Source organism: Opisthocomus hoazin, chromosome 2 (genome assembly GCF_030867145.1).
Source record: "Opisthocomus hoazin isolate bOpiHoa1 chromosome 2, bOpiHoa1.hap1, whole genome shotgun sequence".
Classification (NCBI taxonomy): Eukaryota; Metazoa; Chordata; class Aves; order Opisthocomiformes; family Opisthocomidae; genus Opisthocomus; species Opisthocomus hoazin.
In genome coordinates, this window is record NC_134415.1 from 100827451 (window position 1) to 100850125 (window position 22675).

Below are 22675 nucleotides of genomic sequence, written 5' to 3' on the forward strand. Positions count from 1 at the left end.
AGTTTAATATGCTAATGTAGTTAAATGTCTCATCCCATAGTATACAGAAAGTGGAAGTGAGGATGAGCTGCTTTAGACGAATATAGAGACATTACCTGAGCCTACATGGATTGAGACAGAAAGCTAAAGCTCAGCTGGAGATTAAACTAATAACAATGAGAGAGGACAGGAAAATTTTCTCTACATATATTGGTAGCAAAAGAACAGACAAGGAAAATAAGGGCCCTCTGCTCAATGGGGCAATAGGTACAATGCAAAGTAAGTTGGTTTTTATGCCTCAGTTTTTACAGGTGTGTGCTCAGGTACCTTCCAGTTCCTTAAGCCTAGTAGAACACAGAGTCTGGGAATGTAGCATTACTCACAGTAGAGGAAGATACCATTTGGAGCACATAAGTACGTTGGACTTGTACGGGTCCATGGGACCAGAAGACACATACAAAAGGGTGCTGAGGAACTTGACCAATGCCATTGTGAGGTCACCATTATCTTTGAAAAGTCACTGTAACTGGTGAGTTCCTAGGCTGGAAAACTTAAATGCCAGCCACGTCTTCAGGAACTGAAGTGTATTGAATTGATAGATTCTTTACCTGGGATGGCACAATCCTAGTTATATGTACAAAGTGGGGGATGAGAGGCTGGAGAGTAGCCCCTCAGAAAGAGATCTGGGGGTTTGAGTTGATGATAAGCTGAATATGAGTTAACAGTGTTCTCTGGCAGCAAAAAAGGTCAACCATGTCCTGGGGTGCATCAAGCACAGCATAGCCAACCAGTCGAGGGAGGTGATTGTCCCACTCCACACTGCACCGATGTGACCCTACCTCGAGTACTATGTGCAGTTTTTTAAGGACATCAAACTATAAGAGTGTGTCCAGAGGAGGGCAACAAATCTGGTGAAAGGCCTTCGAGGGCAAGACTTACAAGGAGCAGCTGAGGTCTTCTTGGAGAACAGAAGGCTGAGGGGTGACCTCATTGCAGTCTGCAACTTTCTCAGGCGGGGCAGTGGAGGGAGAGATGCTGACCTTCTCTCTCTGGTGACCAGCGACAGGACATGAGGAAATGAAATGAAGCTGCATCAGTGGATGTTCACACCGAACATTAGGAAAAGGTTCTTCACTGAAAGGGTGGCTGGTCACTGGAACAGGCTCCTCAGGGAAGTGGTTACAGCACCAAGCCTGTCAGAGTTCAAGGAGTGTCTGATGATGCTCTTGGTCATATGCTTTAGTTTTAGGTAGTCCTGCGAGCAGGGGGTTGGACTCAATGATCCTTATGGGTCTCTTCCAACTTGAGGTATTCTATGATTCTGTGAATCACAGAATCAAAGAATCACAGAACAGTTGACATTGGAAAGGGACCTCTGGATGTCATCTTGTCCAAATCACTTGCTCAGGTAGGGTCATCTAGAGCAGGTTACTTAGGACCATGTCCAGATGGCTTTTGAATATCTCCAGGGATGGAGACTCCACCACCTCTCCTGGCAACATCTTCTAGTGCTTGGTCACCCTTGCAGTAAAAAAATATATCTTGGTGGTCATATGTAACTTCAGTTTGTGCCCATTTGTGGTCACACTTTATTTCACTGATATGCTGGGCACACAATTCATAATTCAAGAAGTTCAGCAAAGTCAAGGGCAAGGTCCTGCACATGAGTCAGGCAATCCAAAGCACAAATACAGGTTGGGCAGAGAATGGATTGAGAGCAGCCCTGAGGAGAAGAACTTGGGAGTGTTGGTTGATGAGAAGCTCAGCATGACCCAGCATTGTGTGTTTGCAGCCTAGAAGGCCAAGTGTATCCTGGGTTTCATCAAAAGAAGCACAGCCAGCAGGTCAAAGGAGGTGATTCTGCCCCTCTGCTCTGCTCTGGTGAGACCCACCTGGAGTCCTGTGTTCAGCTCTGGAGCCCTCAGCACAGGACAGACTTGGAGGTGTTGGAGCAGGTTCAGAAGAGGGCCACAAAAAAGTTCAGAGGGCTGAAACACCTCTCCTGTGAGGAAAGGCTGAAAGAGTAGGGTCTGTTCAGCCTGGAGCAGAGAAGGCTGCAGGGAGACCTGATAGCAGCCTTCTAGTAGCTGATGGGGACCTACAAGAAAGATGGAGAGAGAATTTTTACAAGGGCATGTAGTGGTAGGAAAAAGCGTAATGGCTTTAAATTGAAAGAGGGTAGGTTTAGATTAGACATAAGAAAGAAATTCTGTACGATGAGGGTGATGAGGCAAAGGAACAGGTTGCCCAGAGAAGCTGTGGCTGCCCCCTCCCTGGCAGTGTTCAAGGCCTGGTTGGATGGGGCTTTGGTCTAGCAGAAGGTGTCCCTGCCCACAGCATGGTGGTTCGAACTAGAAGATCTATAAGGTGCCTTCAAACCCAAACCACGCCATAATGGTACTAGGATTCTAATTAAAAAATTTAACTTTTATCAACACACACTTTGGTGAAAAATACTTAATGTAATTTTTAAAACTAAACAGTACAACTGTAAACTATTTAATAAAATTATTTTCCCTCCCTTTTATGTTGTATAATTTCTTTTTTTCTTTTGTTCCTTTACCTGCTGAACTTATTTTTGATAGAAGAATAACATGATTAATTGTGTACAAAAATCTTGTTCTAGTTCTCTAAGTATTGCATTTCTCAGTTATTCAGGCCTCACTCACCATGAAGTGATAATTAGGCATTAAAAGCTAAGTGGATTACTGTGGAGATGTCTCCTGGCATCCATTTAGCACTTAATAAGATCTTAATACCATAAATTATGTATTTCTCAGCAGTATTCAGTTTCTAATAAATTTTATAACAGTTTGACTTGTTGGGTTTTCTCAGCCTCATTGTGCAGGGAAAAGTTGTGAAGTTCACTTAAAGGAAACAGCCATTATAAGGATTGCAGATTTGCAGCAAAATAATTCTTTAAACCAGTTTAATTGTACTAATATCTATTTGTAAGGATTTGTTGAATAAGACAATTCCATCCTCATAAATAAATATGAAAAAATTGATCCAAAAATGCATATTGAATTGAAGTTTATTCCCATTTTTTTCAATATTTTGCCTTCCAGATCTCACTAAGAAAAAAATGAATAAAACCTATATATCCTAGGAGACAGCAATTTATTTGATACATTCTAATTGACTTCATAAATAAAACACCTATTTATTTTTCAACTTGTCTTTTTTCCAACTGATATTTCACAAAGTTACATTTTAGAACTCCTGTTCTGCCTCATAGTATGGCTTTCAAAAGTGTTAGTCACAATGGTATGTCCCCAGAGACAGCTGCCATCAGCGTCAATACAAAGTGAGCAAATCAGTCCTGTAAATGTAAGGTCAAGTTGTCCATAGTTGCCTACGTAATATTATATGTTATATTATAAAAATAAACAACAAGATGCATCTAATTTCCTATTTTCTTTTTTTATGGTAATAATATACTTAAAAATATTGCTAACTCAGTAAGCTTTACAACTTACAGTAAAATATATTCTTGGTTGTTAAAAAATTGATATATGTTAATACTGGGCTATTTTCGGTTGAGGAACAAAGGGACAAAATAAAAGTTCAAAGTCTGTAGAGCATGCCAGTCAATGTCTCTGTAAACACAAGAGATTATACCTGTTGGCCCAAAACAGAGATTTCTGGCCAACAAATCATAGTGTTAAGGCCTTAATATGTATATTGCTGTTTACATTTATAGAAGTCCATAAAAAACAATCTTTAAGTCTTAGTTTGACACTCCATTCCAGCATATTAAAAGATACATCATACGCTTCTCGAAGCATAAGTGTTTTGTGTTAGGAAGGGACTAAAGTGAAAGCAATTGGCAGAAATGCTTTGCTGAAACAGAGACATAATAATTTCCTTACCAAATTTTACACTATTCGTTCGTGCTCTCTTGATGTCTCTGACTTTGGATCAAAAGGAGAGGTAATTAAAAATTTAAAAACAGTTTCATTATCTGAAGAGAAATTATTTCCTTTTTCTTTTGCCATTTGAAGAATTTCAAATAGAACACTAACTTTTAATACAACATTTTACAGAACATATTTTCTAATTAAAGAAATTATCCCAGTTTCTTGTACATCTCTCCTAAACATTTTTCTCCTGAACAGTTCTTCAATTTTTTCTGCTTAAGCCACCAAGTGAAGTAACACTGATTACAAACAAGGTGGTGTTAAAAACATTAGTAGTCTACTGTTTTTTAATTTTCTGAAGTTTTCCTCTTTAAAACATCTCAAAACTCCTCCATTTTCTTTTAGTATTCTCAGCAGTAAACATTGTTTCACTTTTCATTTCTCTGTTCTTTTCTAAAACTGGATAAAAATTACTGAACTCCTGCTGTAGAAATAGTAGATTAAAAATAAAAAAAAAAAAAGATCATGGAAAAAGGAACAGTAACACACAAATAACAAGAAAAGAATTCTCAAAAACCCTTACACAGAATTCATTATATTGCTTTCAGTACCAAAAGGAATAAGGAGAAAACCTTAATGTGTGAGGATTTTTGTCAAATTTACCAATTTTCCAAGACTAATGGTAATGTTGATGGTCTTCCTCTTCGACTCTTATTACATTGCCAGGTATATTTTTCTCTTCGGTATATGTTTTTCAGAACTGTCCATTTGGAAGTTCAGTTATATCTTCCTGCTGAGCTAAAAAAACCTCTTCAGCTAAATGAGCAAGTAATTGTTCAGTGGAATGACAAAAAAGGTTATCTCAGAGAAATGTGGGCTAGCTTTTTCCTAGCCAAAAGAGAGGCCAGAAAATATGTAAATTTATACATAATATAATTAAAAGTCTCAAGTAGAGATCAGGGTTGACACATGCAGCAGTAAAAAGCAGAAGAAAATGCAATGATATTGCCTCTATTTCATATTATTATTTTCAGTGAAAACTCTCCCGTTTCAGCTCTGTATCCGCATCTAAAAATTGTCTGATCCCATCTAAAATTGTTTTCTAATCCTGAAGGAGTTTGTTTGGACTTTTTTGTAAGACCTCGAATATTTTTTTTTATATGAATGGAGAGAAAGGAGTCTGGAAACTTACACAAGGTCTTTAAATTCTAGCCAATATTCCAGAACAATTATTTAAAGCAATAGTTATTTTACCATTATTACTGATGTGTTTCATGGGGTTTCTTTAAGAACATGATATTCATTCTTAATCTTTTTTTTTCTTATTTTTTTTCAACGCCAGGAGAATTCTGCGATGTGCAAATTGATAACTGTCATTCCAATTCATGTGAAAATGGAGGAACATGTGTTGACTATGAAAATCATTTTAAGTGCACTTGCCCGACAGGTGGGTCATTGGATATGTACTGTTTTTTACTAAACAGAACAAAGAAAATGTCATCCAAATATTTAATTTTAAGTAATAATAACATAAACCCAGCAATATATCTCAATGTATGCAATTAATATTTTCATGCAGAATCCCAATTTTCCACTTTGTTTAGGAAATAAAACTGCCTAATTACTCTAGTAGAGTGGTGTTAAATGCTAACACCCTGAACAGGTATACTGTCAATATTCTCAATGAACTGTGATTAAACATTCTTTTTGTGGTGCAGGTTTTGAAGGCGAAAGATGTGAACTGGATATTGACTCCTGCCTATTCTACAATATGAGCTGTGCCGCAGGAGCAGTATGTATGGATGAATCTCACGGATTTAATGACACGTGTTTATCACCATGTATTGGAAATACAGAGGTAGGATAAAGTGATACATTCCCCCCGGTGTTTCTGGGAAATCAAACAAGTTATTCCAAGAGCAGTGAGCTGACAAAGCCTCATTTCCCATGGGTTTTCTAAACACAGTACTCGTTGTTGATATATTCTCAGGCTAACCTTCTTCTTTCCTGTATAACACACACATCCAAAACTGCATGATGTAACTGCTCTAGTCATTGTCTGACAAACCATTTAAAGTCCGAGCTCTGCCTGTCTTGCTCTCTATAGGTTTATTCACTTTCTGTCCCCTACTTGCTGCTGCTATGTTGTGAAAATTGTAGGAACATTAGACAAAGTTTCCTTGAAATGTTTGATGTGTTTGAAAATGACTAGAGAGAAGGCTGATGGTACATCATTGCACAGAAACAATGACAAAAGCTTCATTTAAATTAAAAACAAAAATAAGGCCATAATCAACCAAACAACAAAAATACTAAATCAAGACTAACTACACTACAAGAGCTGACAATGCTGTTAGAAAAAAAGCCAAATTCTCACTGTAAGTTCCCCTTCAATGCTCACAGAATATAGTAAAGATTTTGATTTTTGTACATTCAAAGTATTCTAGAGATCTTTAAGTTAGATACTGACCATGCTTAGGCCAAAATACCTTCCATTGTGTACCTAGATGTCTTTAAGAAACGTCTTTGCTGTATCCTTCTCACTTACCTTTAGTGACCTTTTTAATTAAATTACTGTTTTTGTTATGATTCATTCACATCAGGCTGCACTACAGGCCAAGGCCCTTGAGTTACTGAGATTTCGATACGGGATGAAGTAAAATACTGTTTCACTTTTTTATTACGACAGTTATTTTAAAAGCTATATACACAATGTTATATAGCCCTTTCAAACAGCTGCTCAAACATGATAACCAGTGTTTCAAAGGCTTAATCAATTCTTTTGTTGAAATATCTTTACCATAAAAATATACTATGCAGAGCAGGCAACCTGTTTACAAAGAAGCAATCAACGTTTATGTTACTTTGAAGTCCATGGGTACACACTCAACAATGAATATGAAATGTAATGCTGAAATACTCACTGGCTCAAAGGTTTATATTTAAATTGTTCAGCATCTGGTAAATTTTAATATTTTTATGATTTAAAGTGTTATACTAAGTGCAAATTTATTGGACATGCACAACACCATAATGATGCAATAATCATTAAGGCTAGTTAGGATGGGAAGTGATGGTGTGCCAAGGAAGCTGATGGGAGCTACTAAAGCATTTTACTGTAATATTTGCTTAAAAGCCTTCAGACATATTTAATTAACACATACAAACATTTCATAGACAATCATAAATATCATGTGGGAATAATAATAATTTTTATATGTATCTATGTACACTTACTGTGTGAGACTTAATTTGAGTATAGTGAGAATAATTAGTAGATTTTCTAATGGGAAAGGGAATAGAAATCAAATAAACGAGTGATATGTCACTTGTTTTCTTAGCTTACAAATCATTGAATTTATATCATTTGCTTACTGAAAAAAAATGAAAGCCTTAAATGAGTATTTTGAAAGTAGTGTAAGTAATCATTTGAAATTAAAGGTTTATATGATTCAGTAAATGACATAATTCAACATTTAATTCTTTATTTATTCTTGATGGCTGGAAAGTAAGTATATATGTACATATGCTCCACTTGCACAACTTACTTGGAAGTTGCTTCTTCTTTTTATGAGCCATGTGTTCCCAAGTTACCCTGTTACATTTGCAATCAGGATCACAGTCCTAACCTTCTGAATGGAAATATCAAGGTGCTCAATGCATACTCAGTGTCTAGAGGAGCTGCCACTTTCATGCTTGTCCTGGTCCTTACACACTATGCAAGTTTATAAAGTTTCCTCGTCCGTAAAAGGAAGGCAATCACATGAATCATGGAAGAGTGATATAAATAAAGTATGAACACTCATGTTGTTTTCATTGATCTTGGTTTATTAGGAGGAAAAAATAACATCTAAAAGGTATTGAAAGCTAGAAAATCTTTGATGAGGCTTTCATGGTTAACCTCGAAGTTGTAACTGCAAATAAGTCTCTCTTGGGCAAATCTCTGTTGCTTGTGATGCATGTGACGTGATGCAATGCTTGACTTTCAGGTTAGATGTTGACTTTGCAGTTCTAACATATTACAAATAAAATACTGCATGAATAGTTTGATTTAAACATAATTTAAAATGCCTTCATGAAAACAATTTGTGTGTGTGTTTTTTTGTCAATTTGTTTAATAAATTTATGTATAAATTAAGGCTTGTGGGCCTCAAACCTTGGTGTTATTTTAAAGTTAAACTTTCTTGGTTTAAGGCAAACTTTTCAACATTCAAAGAAGAAAAAAAAATCCTTAGATGCTTTAATAGCATATAATACTTTAAATAAGTAAGATGACACATAAAGATCAAAAAAGAGATTATTTCCAAAACTATGCACACAGGAGTTTTTCTTGCCTTTATGATGGACAGTGCTTTTCATCAAGTTGTCCTATTAGAAAAGGATTCCAAGTCTAAAATTCAGTACTGAGAGTATAGCTGAAATCTAATAATTTTAAGTTCAATTTAAAACTTAATCAAAGACAAATGAATACTAGCGGATTTCTGCCAAGAACTGTTATCATTACAAATCTTAATGACATTATAAAGAGATTCAGACTCAATCAAACTGAAGTATTAGTGCATTAGCTCATCTTCTAGACACCATTTTCTTTAGAAGCCAGTTGATTAGAAGGAGAGGTCTTAACTGCTTTGAAATAAAAATGTAGTTATCTGTTTTTGCACTGGTAAAATTTTCATGGAAATGAAATGGCACCCTAAAAGTAAAGTGAAGAAAGGAGCATTCATTCTGACCTAAAACTTCCTGTAATTTTTGAAGAATGCGGGAAATACTGTTTTAGTAATATTTGCAAATAAAAGCTATAAGAAAAAACGTTGTTCCAGCCTGGGTTTATTAATTTTTTAGCATCTGCAAGTTGAGAAGAAAGAAGGTTCTGGTTTTCCCAGAGCATAGTTATAACATATATGTATAGAAATAAGAAAGGATTCAAGGATAGGCTGTAAATCAGAATTATGATTAAACTTCAAGAATTATTTGGCCTTTTTTTTCTGATAACAACAAATCCAATTAAATTTTATGTCGATTTTTAGCAAGGAACAGTTGTTCTGCTCTTTCAATGGAAAAATAACAGGCTAGTTCACTATCATGCTTCCTAAAACAAGCACATTTTAAGGTCAGTTATGGAAATGGCACTATTAAATTGATTCCTAAAGACCTCTTTCCAACTAAACAATGAAATGATACATTGATGTAATGACATTCCGTATTTTAGATTTTTGGACATCTGTCTTTTGTAATAAAACTACATAAAAACATTAAATAATTGTATTTATTACCAACAGATTATTCAGTCTAACTCTTTGGGGAAAAAAACCCAATATTTTGAAAAAAGCACCTTTATGTATTTTGTACTTCTCATCTTCAGGTATGTGCAAATGGAGGTAGCTGCTTCTACAATGAAGAAAAGCAGAGATCTCACTGTGTCTGTGCTCTTGGATGGACAGGACAAACATGCGTGGAGAATATTAATGACTGTGAGATAAACCAGTGCCAACACGGAGCCACCTGTGAAGATGAAATTAATAAATACAGGTACTAACATCATGCTTTGCATAGGAGCCTTAATAAAGAAGTTTATGCCGTATGAAGATACCTTTCCTTTCAAGAAGAATTACAAAAGAAGTTGCTATCGCAGTAATATCTTTCTTGGATTATAAAGTGCCATGGATACTAACTTTCAGTAAGCATGCACATTCAATAAAACTGTGTAGTCTGAAGTATTGCACAGGAGGCCTCACAAATATTTGTTTTTTCTGGACAAAAATGTTAGACCAACTGTGCAAAATCTCTGATAAATGAATCATCTATTTTAGTAAATGGTAAATGCTTTATGAGCCTGGAGTGTGACATGGACTTTTCTTATTAAAACTTGAATTGTAATTTTCAAGTGAATAGTTAAAACTCTGAGTTATTTGTGGCTTTTATTGTTTTTTGGGGGTTTTGACAAAACTGTCAGGTATGTGCTTTCCTTAGTGAGGTGTAACATGCTGTAGATATTTGAAAATATGACTTTATAAAAGTATGGAAAAGGAATAAATGGAAAAGGATATCTTCAATATGCAGAGGTCAGATGTTCTTATCAGATTTGAATTACTCGTTTTTCCACTGCAAAGAACAGAACAACCGAAATATCTCCATGTCTGCAAATGTATTTTGAAAGGCTTTAATTCTATGCTGTGTCCTGTACTTAGAAGCACTGTAATTAATATGCTTTAGTGTTTCTATTTAGAAAAAACTTGCATTACTGGACAAAATTAAAATAGAAGTAATTAAAAATTTCTTCCACTTCACCTCTGTATTTATAGGATCTTGTGTAATAGTAACTGAAATCACCAAAGAAGCATAAAAATACAGATAAGTATATGATTCTCAATATACCAGAGTGAGAAAGAATTTTTTTCACCAAGTCCTTACATAGTATATATCCTTTCTTTTCGCCAGATTGCAGTCCAATCTTGTATTATAATTACTGAACCTAATTTTGACATTATATTTGGTTTGGCAAATCTTTGGTTTTCCTGTCTGTATCAGGAGAAGAGTTCTGCTAGAAGAACAATGCCTTGTTTACCTTATAAAATCCGCTAATATTTACCAAGAAATTAACAGATCTGAAGACTTCTGGTAAAACAAGAACTTCTGAATTTAGCTCGCTAATCCAGACTCTGGCTACTGACAGAAAATACTTCATACTTACATTTTTAGTCTTTGAAAAACAAATTAAGTTGACAGATCACTATGTTTGTTTAAGGAATAAGAAAACATACCATTAAGATTCTGATCTTAGATGTGTTAGTGGACAGTTTTGTTATCAGCGAACCTGATTCCATAGAAACGAAATTGGTTATTCTGCAAAGACAACATGCAGAGTATTTACTGTATAATACCTGTTCTGTCAACAGAGGGCCGTTGTTTCTCAATGACAGTAAAGCATTTTTTAAGATAATTGAACTATTCCTTCCTTAAAAATAATGGTATTTCCCAAGATTTATATTTTGTTAGCAAGTGAAACTATTGTCATTTCTGTTTTCCAGTAGAACATCAAAAACCAAAAGAATATTAAAGGAAATGTTGAACATAACTACTGTAGCCACCTAACTTTTTCGGAAGACTCTTGTAATTTCCATTTCTATCTTGAAATGGATATCATTTTTAATAAGGCAGTTATCAAGAGCCACATTTGATACAAAATGGTTTCAGGAAGACATAAGAAAATTATCAGCAAAATATATGGAGGATTAGATTTGTAAGTGCCACTAACAATCCTACTGACATCCACTTTTAAAGCTATTATAGTCATTCAAAACATCACTTACCTTTATCTGCTTCACTAATTAAGTAAGACAAAGTGTTATTTACTAGGTTTTTATTTCTGGAATATTAGTGTAGAACTCTAGACTTTTCTCCTAGTTAAGAAATCTTAACTTCTAAACTAGTTATTAAACTTCAGTCATAATGTATTTTTCCATTGGTGGCCTGTCATGGCAATACTAAGACCAGGAAAGCATGGAAAGTGTCCAGCTTCACTTCAAGAACATTCCCTTCTTTTAAGCTCACATGTTCCACAAGCCGTCAGGCTTTTCTGGACTGGAAATAAGCACTCAGCTTATGTAATTTTTCTAATTTTCTCTCTCCTTACCATGGTATATGCTGTTTCTCCTGTCATTTGAAATTGCTGTTCTAGACAGTAGTGTTACATAGGTGTATATTTAATATAGGCAGAGAATTTCCTTTAAAGTCAGGGTGAGGAATTGCTCAGAGTGAAGGAGGGGGAACTTTAAAACTATGAGATAGTGTAACAATAAGTAAGGCTACATAATAAGAGCACAATCTCAATAATAAATCATAGGAGTTTTACTCCTTTGGTTTGAGCCTTCTCTTACAACTGAAGTGGCCTCAATCACGACGACGCAAAGCCACTTATTAATGCAAAAGAATTATTGCACTTCCAGCTGAGTCCGTGTTGTTTGAGAAATCATAATATAAGTTAAGCAGCATGTATTTAAAGTGATAAATTCTCCAAAGAATTACTGTTCCTGCTACTGTGTTGATGGTGTAGCTGTTGCTGTGATGAATCTGGCAGATATCATGCAACAGACCAATTGCATCCTCAAACCAAAAAAACCTCGTGACCTTTGGTCACATATATCTAAGAGAAGAAACAGAAAAGATTCATTAAATTTGTAAACAGATAGTGTTGCTACATGAAAAAATATTTAAATTTTCCTTTCAAAAGAACTTCTTTTGTTTCATTAAATTATCTGTAGGAGAGGAGAGAGAATAACTGATTTAACATAGCCCAGTGAGAACTATTTAATGAATAATCAAAGTGAAAAAACTCTTCAAGGAATTGATTCTCCAGTTTTAGAATCCGGGGCAGGGTGGGATGGATGTTATCACTCTGTTTTCGTCAACCTTGTAAATTCATTCTTTGCCAACATTATGTTTCAGACAAGAAAGAGCCTAACTGAAATTGATCCTAACATATTTTACTGTAGTCTCTCTAATGAAGGGGAGCAACAGAGGGAAAATACAGAATTTAAAATTCAATGTAGTTTCCATTACCTGTCCTGTTTCCTCTGTTTCTTCATCAGTCTGTTCAGATGAAGTTCTATATTTATCATAGCCCCAGGAAAGCCCAGCAAGAAGGACTAAGAACTATTAGACATTTGCAGAAGCTGTATTATAGGATTTACCACTGTTTAAAAGGTCATGATAAACTAATATGATTAAAAAATGTGGTTTAGTCTATAGATATAGCTCTGAGGTCAGCATTTCATGAGTTTTTGCAGAAAAACTTCCCATTAACAAATTAGGTTTGGTGTTCAGTAAAGCTTGAATTGCCAACCCATTTGTAAGTACTCAGTATTTAAATTTGAGCATGTATAATTTAAGCTTGAATTGGTCTCACTATGAAAGAGTAAAGACATACCTGGTGACACATTGTTGAATAAAATGCTGTAGACTGTGAAACACTTCTTTGTATGATGCCAGGAAGATAATGAAAAGTAAATACACTTTAGGTAACTTTTAAGTATCAAAAAAATTAAAGCTCCTATTACTTTATTCATCCTTGATTTTTTCCATTTTCTGCCAGCTCCATAAATTAAGCTGTTTGATTAAATTATTTTTTTATATCTAATTTTCTGTTTTAAGGTTTATTAATCCTATACTACATACGCAATTTGACTACAGGACCTAGTTGACAGTGCCATATAAAATTAGCAGTATAATATACACAGTTTTCTGTAGCAATAATAGGCTTCTTCCACTACAAAAAAAGGAAAAATACTTTTCCTCTCTTTGCTACAACCTATAAGGTAGGTGAATATATGTCACAATTTCTTAGGGAATATCTCTGTAAGAAGTTATACAACAGCTATTCTCCAGAGAATACAGATGCTTACAAAAATCCAGAGTGAAACTAAATTACCTTTTAGCCCATTTATGAATGTGTGTGCAGTTCATATTTCACCTAGAAAACAAAATAATTGTGAGTATATGCAGTTAATCTGCTTGATCTACTATAACAATAAAAAAAACCCCAACGAATTATTAAAAAAGTCTTTGCTAATGCCAAGCTTCAGTTCTCCTACGTGCCTTCTCTCTCGAGATAGAAAATAGTCAGTTTATCTCCTAGCACATATCAGCATAACCATATATTCAGTCTGCTTTTTGGCTTTTTTCAGTCATTTTAAAGTTTCACCTGGTGTGCACTGTTATTTACTCAATCGCATAAGTCATACTACATCTGTTCAGTGCAGACACCCTTGTGACAGCTACCCTGTCTGGACTAACTAGTACCAAATTGCTTAACTGCACACCTGCTGGTCTAGACCTTCGGTGATAAAAAGTTACATCCCACTGCAGATTGATAGGAACACATTGTAGCTATGCCATAACCATCTGCATTTGAGTAACACATTCTTTCTTAGTCTAAATTCCATGCCTGATTTATCTGCATCTCCATTTAACATTTATTTCACAGGCATACCAAATAATTGTGCAATGTCAACTAGATTTAGACAGTGGAGTAGCAATGTACAGTCATCTGCATGGTATGTGTGGAAGCAAAGCAATCCACAACAGGGTAACTATGGCTTGAGTTTGGTATCTAGTACTAAAATCCATGTTTGTAGCAAAAGCATTGAGGTATTGGTTTTCCATCTTGGGATCTGTTACACATGAAATCTTGTTACGGATAAAAGAGGACATGTGAAGCTAAGAAATTATTGCTCTTCCCTGTCACACTAACACAAAACTTCTTCATATTTACCTTTTCTTTGGTGCCATGCTTCTCCTTTCAATGTTCCCCCAGAAAAACCCTGGAAACATTCAAGACCAGGTTGGACAGGGCTCTGAGCAACCTGATCTAGTTAGTGGTGTCCCTGCTCGCTGCGGGGGGGGTTGGACTAGATGACCTCTAGGGGTCCCTTCCAACTCAAAACTTTCTATCATTCTATGATTCTACGACATTTTAGTCTTCCTTAAGAGAGTAGTTGCAGAGCATCATTGGCATCCTCTGGTCTTTGCTGGGAGGTGTCCCTGCCTCCCCAGAGGGGTCATTCCCAGAGCTGAACTGGTGCAGGGAAGGCAGCAGTCACTGGGCCTCGAAGCAGGGGTTATACCTTTGAAACCCAGCTCAGGCCATGGCAAGGCTGAGTCCCTACACTGACGTGTTAGCACACAGCTGGGTCATCCCTCTGATAAGGGCAAAACACACGTCTCCTGAGCTAGAGATACACTCACAAAGAGAAATTCTGTTATAGTCTATATCTATATACAAATGTTTTTTCAATTTGTTGTAGAGAAGCATTTCAGCTTTGCAGCAAATGAAAACTGCAAAACAATCCACGATTCAAAGCTTTTGATATCGTGTTCAGCATTTTAGTGCTACAGATGTATTAATGCAAGGTTGTAGTCATTAAAACCTAATGGGGTGATGGCATTTTTCCTACTACAAGTGTAAAAGACCTAATTACTTAGAGATCGTTGGTCTTGATGTTATTTCTAAGACAGACAGGAAAAGGTATTTAAAGTTCAGCTAGGTCAGTGTTATACCAGCACAGTGTTAAACAAAACCATGTTCAAGACCCATTTCATAGATTGACTTACAAGATGAAATGATAACATCTATTAAACATCTTGGATCATTTAGAATCTTACAAAAATGTTAAAGCTTTAAATAAATGCAGTCAGATGTGGATATCCAAAGCCCAGAGAATTTCATTAACATCATTACACTTTAAATAAATTTATTTAAGAACTATGCACACCTCAATCCGTATCTGCTTTAAACATAGTTCTGTTGAATATATAATGTATTAATGTAAGTGGTTTAACATTACATGTTAATGTTGTTAAACTAACAAAAATAATCATATTTAAAGACCTGACTAGTTTAGACTTTTACTGCATAAAAATGGGCTGGTTTACTGAAAAATTGACACACTGTACAGATTTTAGAAACAGACTGTTACTTATTTACTCATTTAAATATATTTTAGCCTTCTTGTGTAGATTTTTCCCTATATGAAGTTATGCACTGAAGTTATTTGTAAACATTTCATTAGACTGATGCAGATTATGATAAATTATTTTTATAAGGAATTTATTGGACTTCTAGATACTGTCACTTCTAAACCTCAGTCCATGGTCTGAGTTCATTGGTCCATGGACTAAAAGCCCATTAGCAGTTGGTGTGCATTAGCTGTACTCCAAGAAACACATATACTGATTTAGTTTCAACTGAAATAAATCAGTTTTACATGCTCTGATACTACGCTGAAATGTGATACAAAAAACTGCAGTATGGAATAGTGAGCAAATTAATCATAAAAACTTTCTCCTCATGTGATCTAAAACAGTTACACAGATGTATCTTGAAACATGAAGGAGCACAAAGCCAGGCCTCAGATATTAAGAAAAAATATCCTAAGGATTAAGAAGACGTAAAGTTGACAAAAATCTGACTGAGAAGCTTGGACCTTCCTTCAAGGAGCAGTGGAAAGGAAAGCAGCTGATATTTGTTTATATACATACAAAAAACAATAATTTTCATTCAATGACTTGGTGATTTTGATGTTTACAGAATTAACTATTCAGTTTTCTAATAGTGCCTGGCTTTTCCATAGATTAAAAGCCTTTAAACTATAAGAAAATGACTAAAAGACCTCTAAACTTAGTCCACTGTAGAGTTCCACATAACAACAAACAGTATCTGCTTATAAAGATACTTTCTTTACTCTAGGCTTCTTTTGGTCACAACATGAAAGTGAAAAATCACCTCATTTTCTATGTGCTCTGAAGCTATTGTTGAACTCAGAGCTGCACTAATGTCTGAGGATTATCTTGGGATTAAAAAAAATATTTAATTGGATTAAACACTGGGAGCTATTCCATTTATACATATCCCTTTTCTCTCTTTCTTCAAAAGTATTTTATTAGTATTATGATAGATGGAGCTCCCACGATATTCTGCCCTTCTTAATCTCTAGATTGTACACAAATTTCTGTGGTCTTCCATATTCTCTCTTGCCAAGAAGAACTGCAGGTAAAATTAGAATCTAACTGAAGAGAAAACAAAGTATATCAGTGGTGGATATGGTTATAACTTCCTTATTCCAAATATAGTATCGCAAAACGCTTTTATGAAATGTTGTCAAAATAGCTACCATCATGCTGTAGGATTATTTCTGTACACAGCATCTTACATGGTCTCTTTCTTCTACTGACTTACAATTATCCTGTTGGAAATTTGATAAGGATATAAAATCATCCATGTGGAAATTTCCACCAGTCTAACATTAAAATGCAGGTAGAATCACAGAGTCACAGAATTGTTTGGGTTGGAAGGGACCATACAGATTATCTTGTTCCAACCCCCCTGCCATGGCCAGTGGACACCTTCCACTACACCAGGTTGTTCAAAGCCCCATCCAGCCTAGCCTTGAACACTACCAGGGAGGGGGTATCCACAGCTTCTCTGGGCAACCTCTTACTGTGATTCACCACCTTCATCATAAAGAGTTTCTTTCTTATATCCAATCTAAATCTACACTCTTTAAGATGAAAGTCGTTACCCCTTGTCCTATCACTACATGCCTCTGTAAAAGATATAAGCCCCCTTTAAGTACTGGAAGGCTGCAGCAAGGTCTTCCCAGAGCCTTCTCTTCTCCAGGCTGAACAGCCCCAACGCTCTCAGCCTTTCCTCACAGGAGGGGTGTTCCAGCCCTCTGACTATTTTTGTGGCCCTCTTCTGGACCTGTTCCAACAGGTCCATGCATTTCCTGTGATGAGGGCTCCAAAGTTGGATGCAGTACTCCAGGTGGGGTCTCATAGTAATAACAAAGAGCATTTACTTCTGTTAAAAATAAAGAAATTAATATCCTTTCTGCCAGACACATCGGTAGGGAAAATTGCTATAACCAAGGCTTCCTTAACATGTTAGATCTTTCCAGATTCTAGAAAACATCTCTGTGGATGAATAATACGTCAGATTATTTTCAGATTATCTCCTCCTGTGTTAGGAGACCTCTGAACCTGATAAGGAGAGGATCAATCAAAGAAAATGTTGTGGAGTAGAAGGGATTTTCTGGTTTTATGAACTGTGGATCAGCTATGAAATAACCTAGCTTTGTTTTCATTCACACATCAAAAAAAAAGAGATTGGGAAAAAAGCAAGCATGAAAAAATCACCTCCAGTCTTATGGAATTTATATATCATTCTACATTGCAGGGAAAAAATGACCGGCTGAATTTCTTTAAGCTTGCATAGATCTTTTCTTTCAGTTACATACAGAAATTGCAACCTTTATTTCTAAGAATAAAGCATTTTTATGCTGATTTTTTGTCCCGAGCAAACAAGACATAATATTTTTTTTCTCTTAGTGTTATTGTAACAAACAAGTAATAATTTTCAGAAAATAAATTCTTAATATTGTAATACTCATATTTTATACTAGTTTTCTATGTGAATATTGTCATTGGAAGCTTGATATTAAAAGCTATATAGCCACTAGGTTGTACCATCTAAACAGCTAAGATACTGATGATTGTGCAGTTCCATTTAATTATTGCAAGCAGTCTATGTGAAAAAAAGTCACTTAGAGGTAAAGAAAGGAGACTGAAAAAAATTACAGTTCATTTGTGTGTAATTAAAAGTAAAAATAGTGTTGATATTATTAGTCATTACTGACCTATATATTCAAGACTGGTTTGCTTTTGGGTTTTTTCTCATTTTAATATCAGGTGCATCTGTCCCATTGGTTACACTGGCACGTTTTGTGAAGCTGATATAGACAATTGCATTGGAAACCAGTGCTCTGAATACGGGTTTTGCCAGGACCACTTGCATAATTACAGCTGTAAATGTGTGCGTGGATATGAAGGACCATTCTGTGAAGTTGAAACTAATGAATGCTCAAATTCACCTTGCGAAAATGGAGCTACCTGTGTGGATTTAATTGGAGAGTTTTCATGTCATTGTGCTGCTGGGTTCAAAGGTGAGTTTTCTCTTTTGAAGTGCTTTGCACTACAGGTTTGTCCTATTCTATGCAAGCAATATTTATGTGATTGTTTCAGTAAAATTATATATAAAAATATGTATATATTTGTGTGCTTGCTTAACTTACAAGAGTTTTAACTGAATTAGCACAGAAGCTCTTTGATTGTGTCTTCTGGTTTTCCCTCAGTTGACCTTCCCTCCACTAAATGTACAATTCTGAGCATGGGCTTTGATGTGATTGGCAAAAAATATTGACCAAACTACAATTTTAATCGTATTATTTTATTTCACTGTTATGCAGTCTTAGGTGTCATCGATTTAGTCACACACAGGCTGGAAAGAACAAATGTTTTAGTACAGAACAGGAAAATCTAATCATGAGGAGGAATGAGCAGTACCATCTCTCTGCATGTATGGAATATAAACAGCTGTATTTGAGAGAGTTGTTCAGACTCCCCTTCTACTCAGCAGAGACAAGGCATCTGCCTATCTTAGACATCTGTTCTAGGATGAGACGAGCTGTAGCTGTCTGCACTGGGTTAGATCAATCCCACACAAGCCGATAACATGAATTCTTTTTGCCCTAATTTTCTGTTTTGTGTGAATACTCTGATACTCAGACTAAGTGTGGGATGCAGAAAATCATTCTGGATTCAGCAATCTTCAAGTGTTGCATTCCCAGCTTTTAGTCTGTATTGTCAAGCATATGCATTAATCTCTACCTTTATGGACAAATGTTAGTATACTGCCACTAACAAAGACAAAAATAAATAGCATAGTATGCACAGTGTCATCCTTACTAACTAATAATTAATTTACAGCTTATTCTTCCAAGGTGCTGAGAGCTCTTGCTCCAATTCAGGGAGCATGCACAGTACTAGATTTGTAAGTCCCAGTTAAACCACTGAGCTAACACATGTATTTTGATCTTTCTGGTTCACTGCCAAAGTGCTGAGGTCTTAAGTAATTAGAAAGTAAGTGCTAATATTTCGTTATAAATTCTGGCTAGCTACACTTACTTTGAACATTTCAGTAGTAACATTTTTTATTTCAGATACGTTTATATTTACTTACATATATACACATACTTATGTATGTGATACACATTTCCAGATTTGTTGTCCTCAGTTTGAATTGAGTATATAATTTCTTGGTCATTTGAATACACATTTAATAAAAGACGATATTTCCTCTTCATGCTCATTTATTCATAAATGTGTAACAAAACAGAGGATCATCCCTGAAGTGGCCTAAATTCTATAAAAATAGCACAACTAAATGTCTGACTACAAAGGAAGATAAAAAAAATATACTTGGCTCACCTGTACAAAATCTAACATAATATACTTCCATTTCACTGCTGAAACTTGAAATATTTTTTTGTACTTTGCTGGTCTTCAACGGGGATTTCAGGCACCCCAATATGAACTGCAGGGACAATACAGCAGGGTATAAGATCTTCTTAGAAAGAGTCCCATTGGATAAAGCCCTGGAGGGAAGAACAGCCCAAGAAAGCCTATTACCTCCTCCAAGCTCAGGAGCGATTCATCTCACAGAGCAGGAAGTCAGGCAAAAACACCAGGATGCCTGCACAGACGATCAAGGAGCTCTTGGCCAAACTCAAACACAAAAAAAGAAACATACAGGGGTGGAATCAAGGACAGATAACCTGGGAGAAAATACAGAGATGTTACCTGAGCATGCAGTGATAAGGTTAGGAAAGCCAAAGCACAAGTGCAGTTGAATCTGACGCGGTGTGAAAGACAACAAGAAAGGCTTCTACAACCACATAGATGACAAAGGGGAAGAGTAGGAAGAATGTGGGCCCATTGCTCAATGAAATGGGACCTTGATGACACTGGACATGGAAAAGTTTGATGTACTGAATGCTGCCTGTGCAGCAGTCTGTACTAGTGAGACTGTCCTTCAGAAATCAAATGACCTGGACATCAGAGGGAAAGTCTGGAGCAAGGAAGATGTACTCTTGGTGGAAAAGGCTCAGGTCAGGAAATACTTAGGCAAACTGGATATGTAAGTCCATGGACCCTGACAGAATGCACCCACAAATTCTGCGGGAGCTAGCAGGTATCATTACGAGGTCACTGTCGATAAACTTCAATTGATCATGGTGATTATGAGAAGCGCCCAAAGACTGGAGGAAAGCAAAAGTCATTCTTATTCTCAAGAAGGGCAAAAAGGAAGATCTGGAGAACTACAGGCAGTTCAGCCTCACCTCGATCCCTGGGAAGGTGATGGAGCAGCTAATCCTGGAAATCATGAATAACAACAAAATCATCTGGAGTAGTCAGCATGGATTCACTATGGGTTAGTCAGGCTTGACAAACTTGGTAAACTTCTACAATGAAATGACTCATTTGATAGATGAGGGGAGAGTAGTGTATAATGTCTACCATGATATTAGAAAGGCTTTTGACATGATCTCCCACAAGATCCTCATGCAAAAGCTAATGAAGTATCAGCCAGATGAGCAGGCAGATTGAAATGGATTGATGGGTTGAAATCCAGATGGCCAACCAGGCCTACAGGGTGGTGATCAGTGGCACAAAGTCAAGCTGGAGGTCAGTAACTGGCGGTATACCCCAGGGGCCAATAGTGGGTCTGGTTCTGTGTAATATCTTCACTAATGATCTGGCTGATGGGGCAGACTGTATGCTCAGAAAGTTTTCTGATGACACAAAAATGGGAGCAGCGGCTGATACTTTAGGGGGTCATGCTTCCATCCAGAGGGACGTCAACAGTCTGGAGAAATGGTCCGATGGTAGTCTCATTAAAACCAAGAAAGAGAATTCCTCCTACACCTGGGGAGGAATAACCCAAAGCTGAGGTCGACCCTCTGGAAAGCAGCTTTACGGAGAAGAACCTGAGGGTCCTGGTGGACGTCATGTTGAATGTGAGCCAGCAATTTGCCCTTGTGACAAAGAAGGCAAATGCCTGGGCTGCATTAGGAGGCATTTTGCCAGCAGATCATGGACAGTGATGGTTCCCCTCCACTCAGCACTGGTACTGAGGCCACATCTGGAGTACTGTGTCCAGTTCTGGGCTCTTTGGTACAAGAAAGACATGGGACTACTTGAGAGAGTCCAGTGAAGGGTCACTAAGATAACTGTCTAAAGATATCAGGAAATACTTTTTTACTGTGAGGGTGACAGCATCAGTAGACACATTCAAAAGCTATCTGAACATGGTCCTGGGAAACTGGCTCTAGGTGTTCCTGCTTCAGCAGGGGGTTTGGGCAAGATGGTATCCAGATGTTACTTCCAATCTCAACCATTGTATGACTCTGTAAACACGAGGACTTGCTTATATAAATGATATAATGATATATTCCTGGAAAATACTGTTTTTTTATCACTCACTGAGGTATTACATAACAGCATTCCCATAGAAGCAAATTCAAAGCAAAAAGAAATTTCACAGTATTCCTCATTTATTGTAACTTGTTATCACATTTACCGAATATATATTGAATTCCAATGTTTTAGGAAGTATAAACCACAAACAATTAATAAAAGTCTGTTTAAACTTATAAAAATGGTATCACTACCCTAGCAATTCCGTTTTCATATAATCTCTGAGGGTTTATGATCCTGGGATATTTTCCAGCACAGAACAGATTTGAAGTTTGGTCATAACTGTGCATAATGAATCAGTGAAGAGTGTCTCAGTGTAATACTAAAAACCCACATTTACTCTTATCTCATTTCTTTTTTGTGTGTGTGTTTGTTACATCATTAATCTGTAATTCTACTTTTTTACATATCCAGGTGTACTCCATTTTTCTTCATAAATAGTAAATTCACTTTCAGATGAAATATCAAAAATAGTAAATAAACTAAAGAGTAAAACAGAAGTTGTTGTTGCTCAGGACTCTGTACATCTCTGGGGAACTATCATACTTCTTGTACTAGGATTCATAGATTTGCAAATAAGCCATGAGCTCCTAGTCACCAGCTTGGTTTCTCTCCTGTTAATAAATGAATCCCTGGGTATTCTTTGATCTAACTTTAGAACTAGTTTTTAATTCAGAAACGAAATTTTACATAGACAATTCATAGCTGTCTCCTCTAGATGACTGATTTGATGTCTGTCAGCATTTCTCAGATGCTTTACATTTTGTTAGGTAGGGACCCTATAGGGACTGTAATGGGATTTGTCAACATGAACAGCACGATCTGATTTGGTAAAAAACAAGTTCACGAGAAATCCAAGCCTTGGGTGTTTGCAAAGTATAAAAAAACCCAACTTTATCACATGATGTATCACAGTCTTTCCTTTTGAACTGTAAAGTGTTCTTGTTGTGTAAACTTTAATAAGG

The 22675-nt window shown here is 36.2% G+C and overlaps 1 protein-coding gene across 1 annotated transcript in view; it reads left to right on the forward strand.

Moving 5' to 3' along the window:
• Nucleotides 1–22675, forward strand: part of EYS (eyes shut homolog) — a 966530-nt gene that overhangs the window by 119187 nt on the left and 824668 nt on the right. The window contains exons 8-11 of the mRNA XM_075414597.1: nucleotides 5182–5286; nucleotides 5558–5697; nucleotides 9202–9368; nucleotides 18084–18337. Of these exons, the coding sequence (XP_075270712.1) occupies nucleotides 5182–5286; nucleotides 5558–5697; nucleotides 9202–9368; nucleotides 18084–18337 (666 nt within the window). The remainder of the gene's footprint in view (nucleotides 1–5181; nucleotides 5287–5557; nucleotides 5698–9201; nucleotides 9369–18083; nucleotides 18338–22675) is intronic.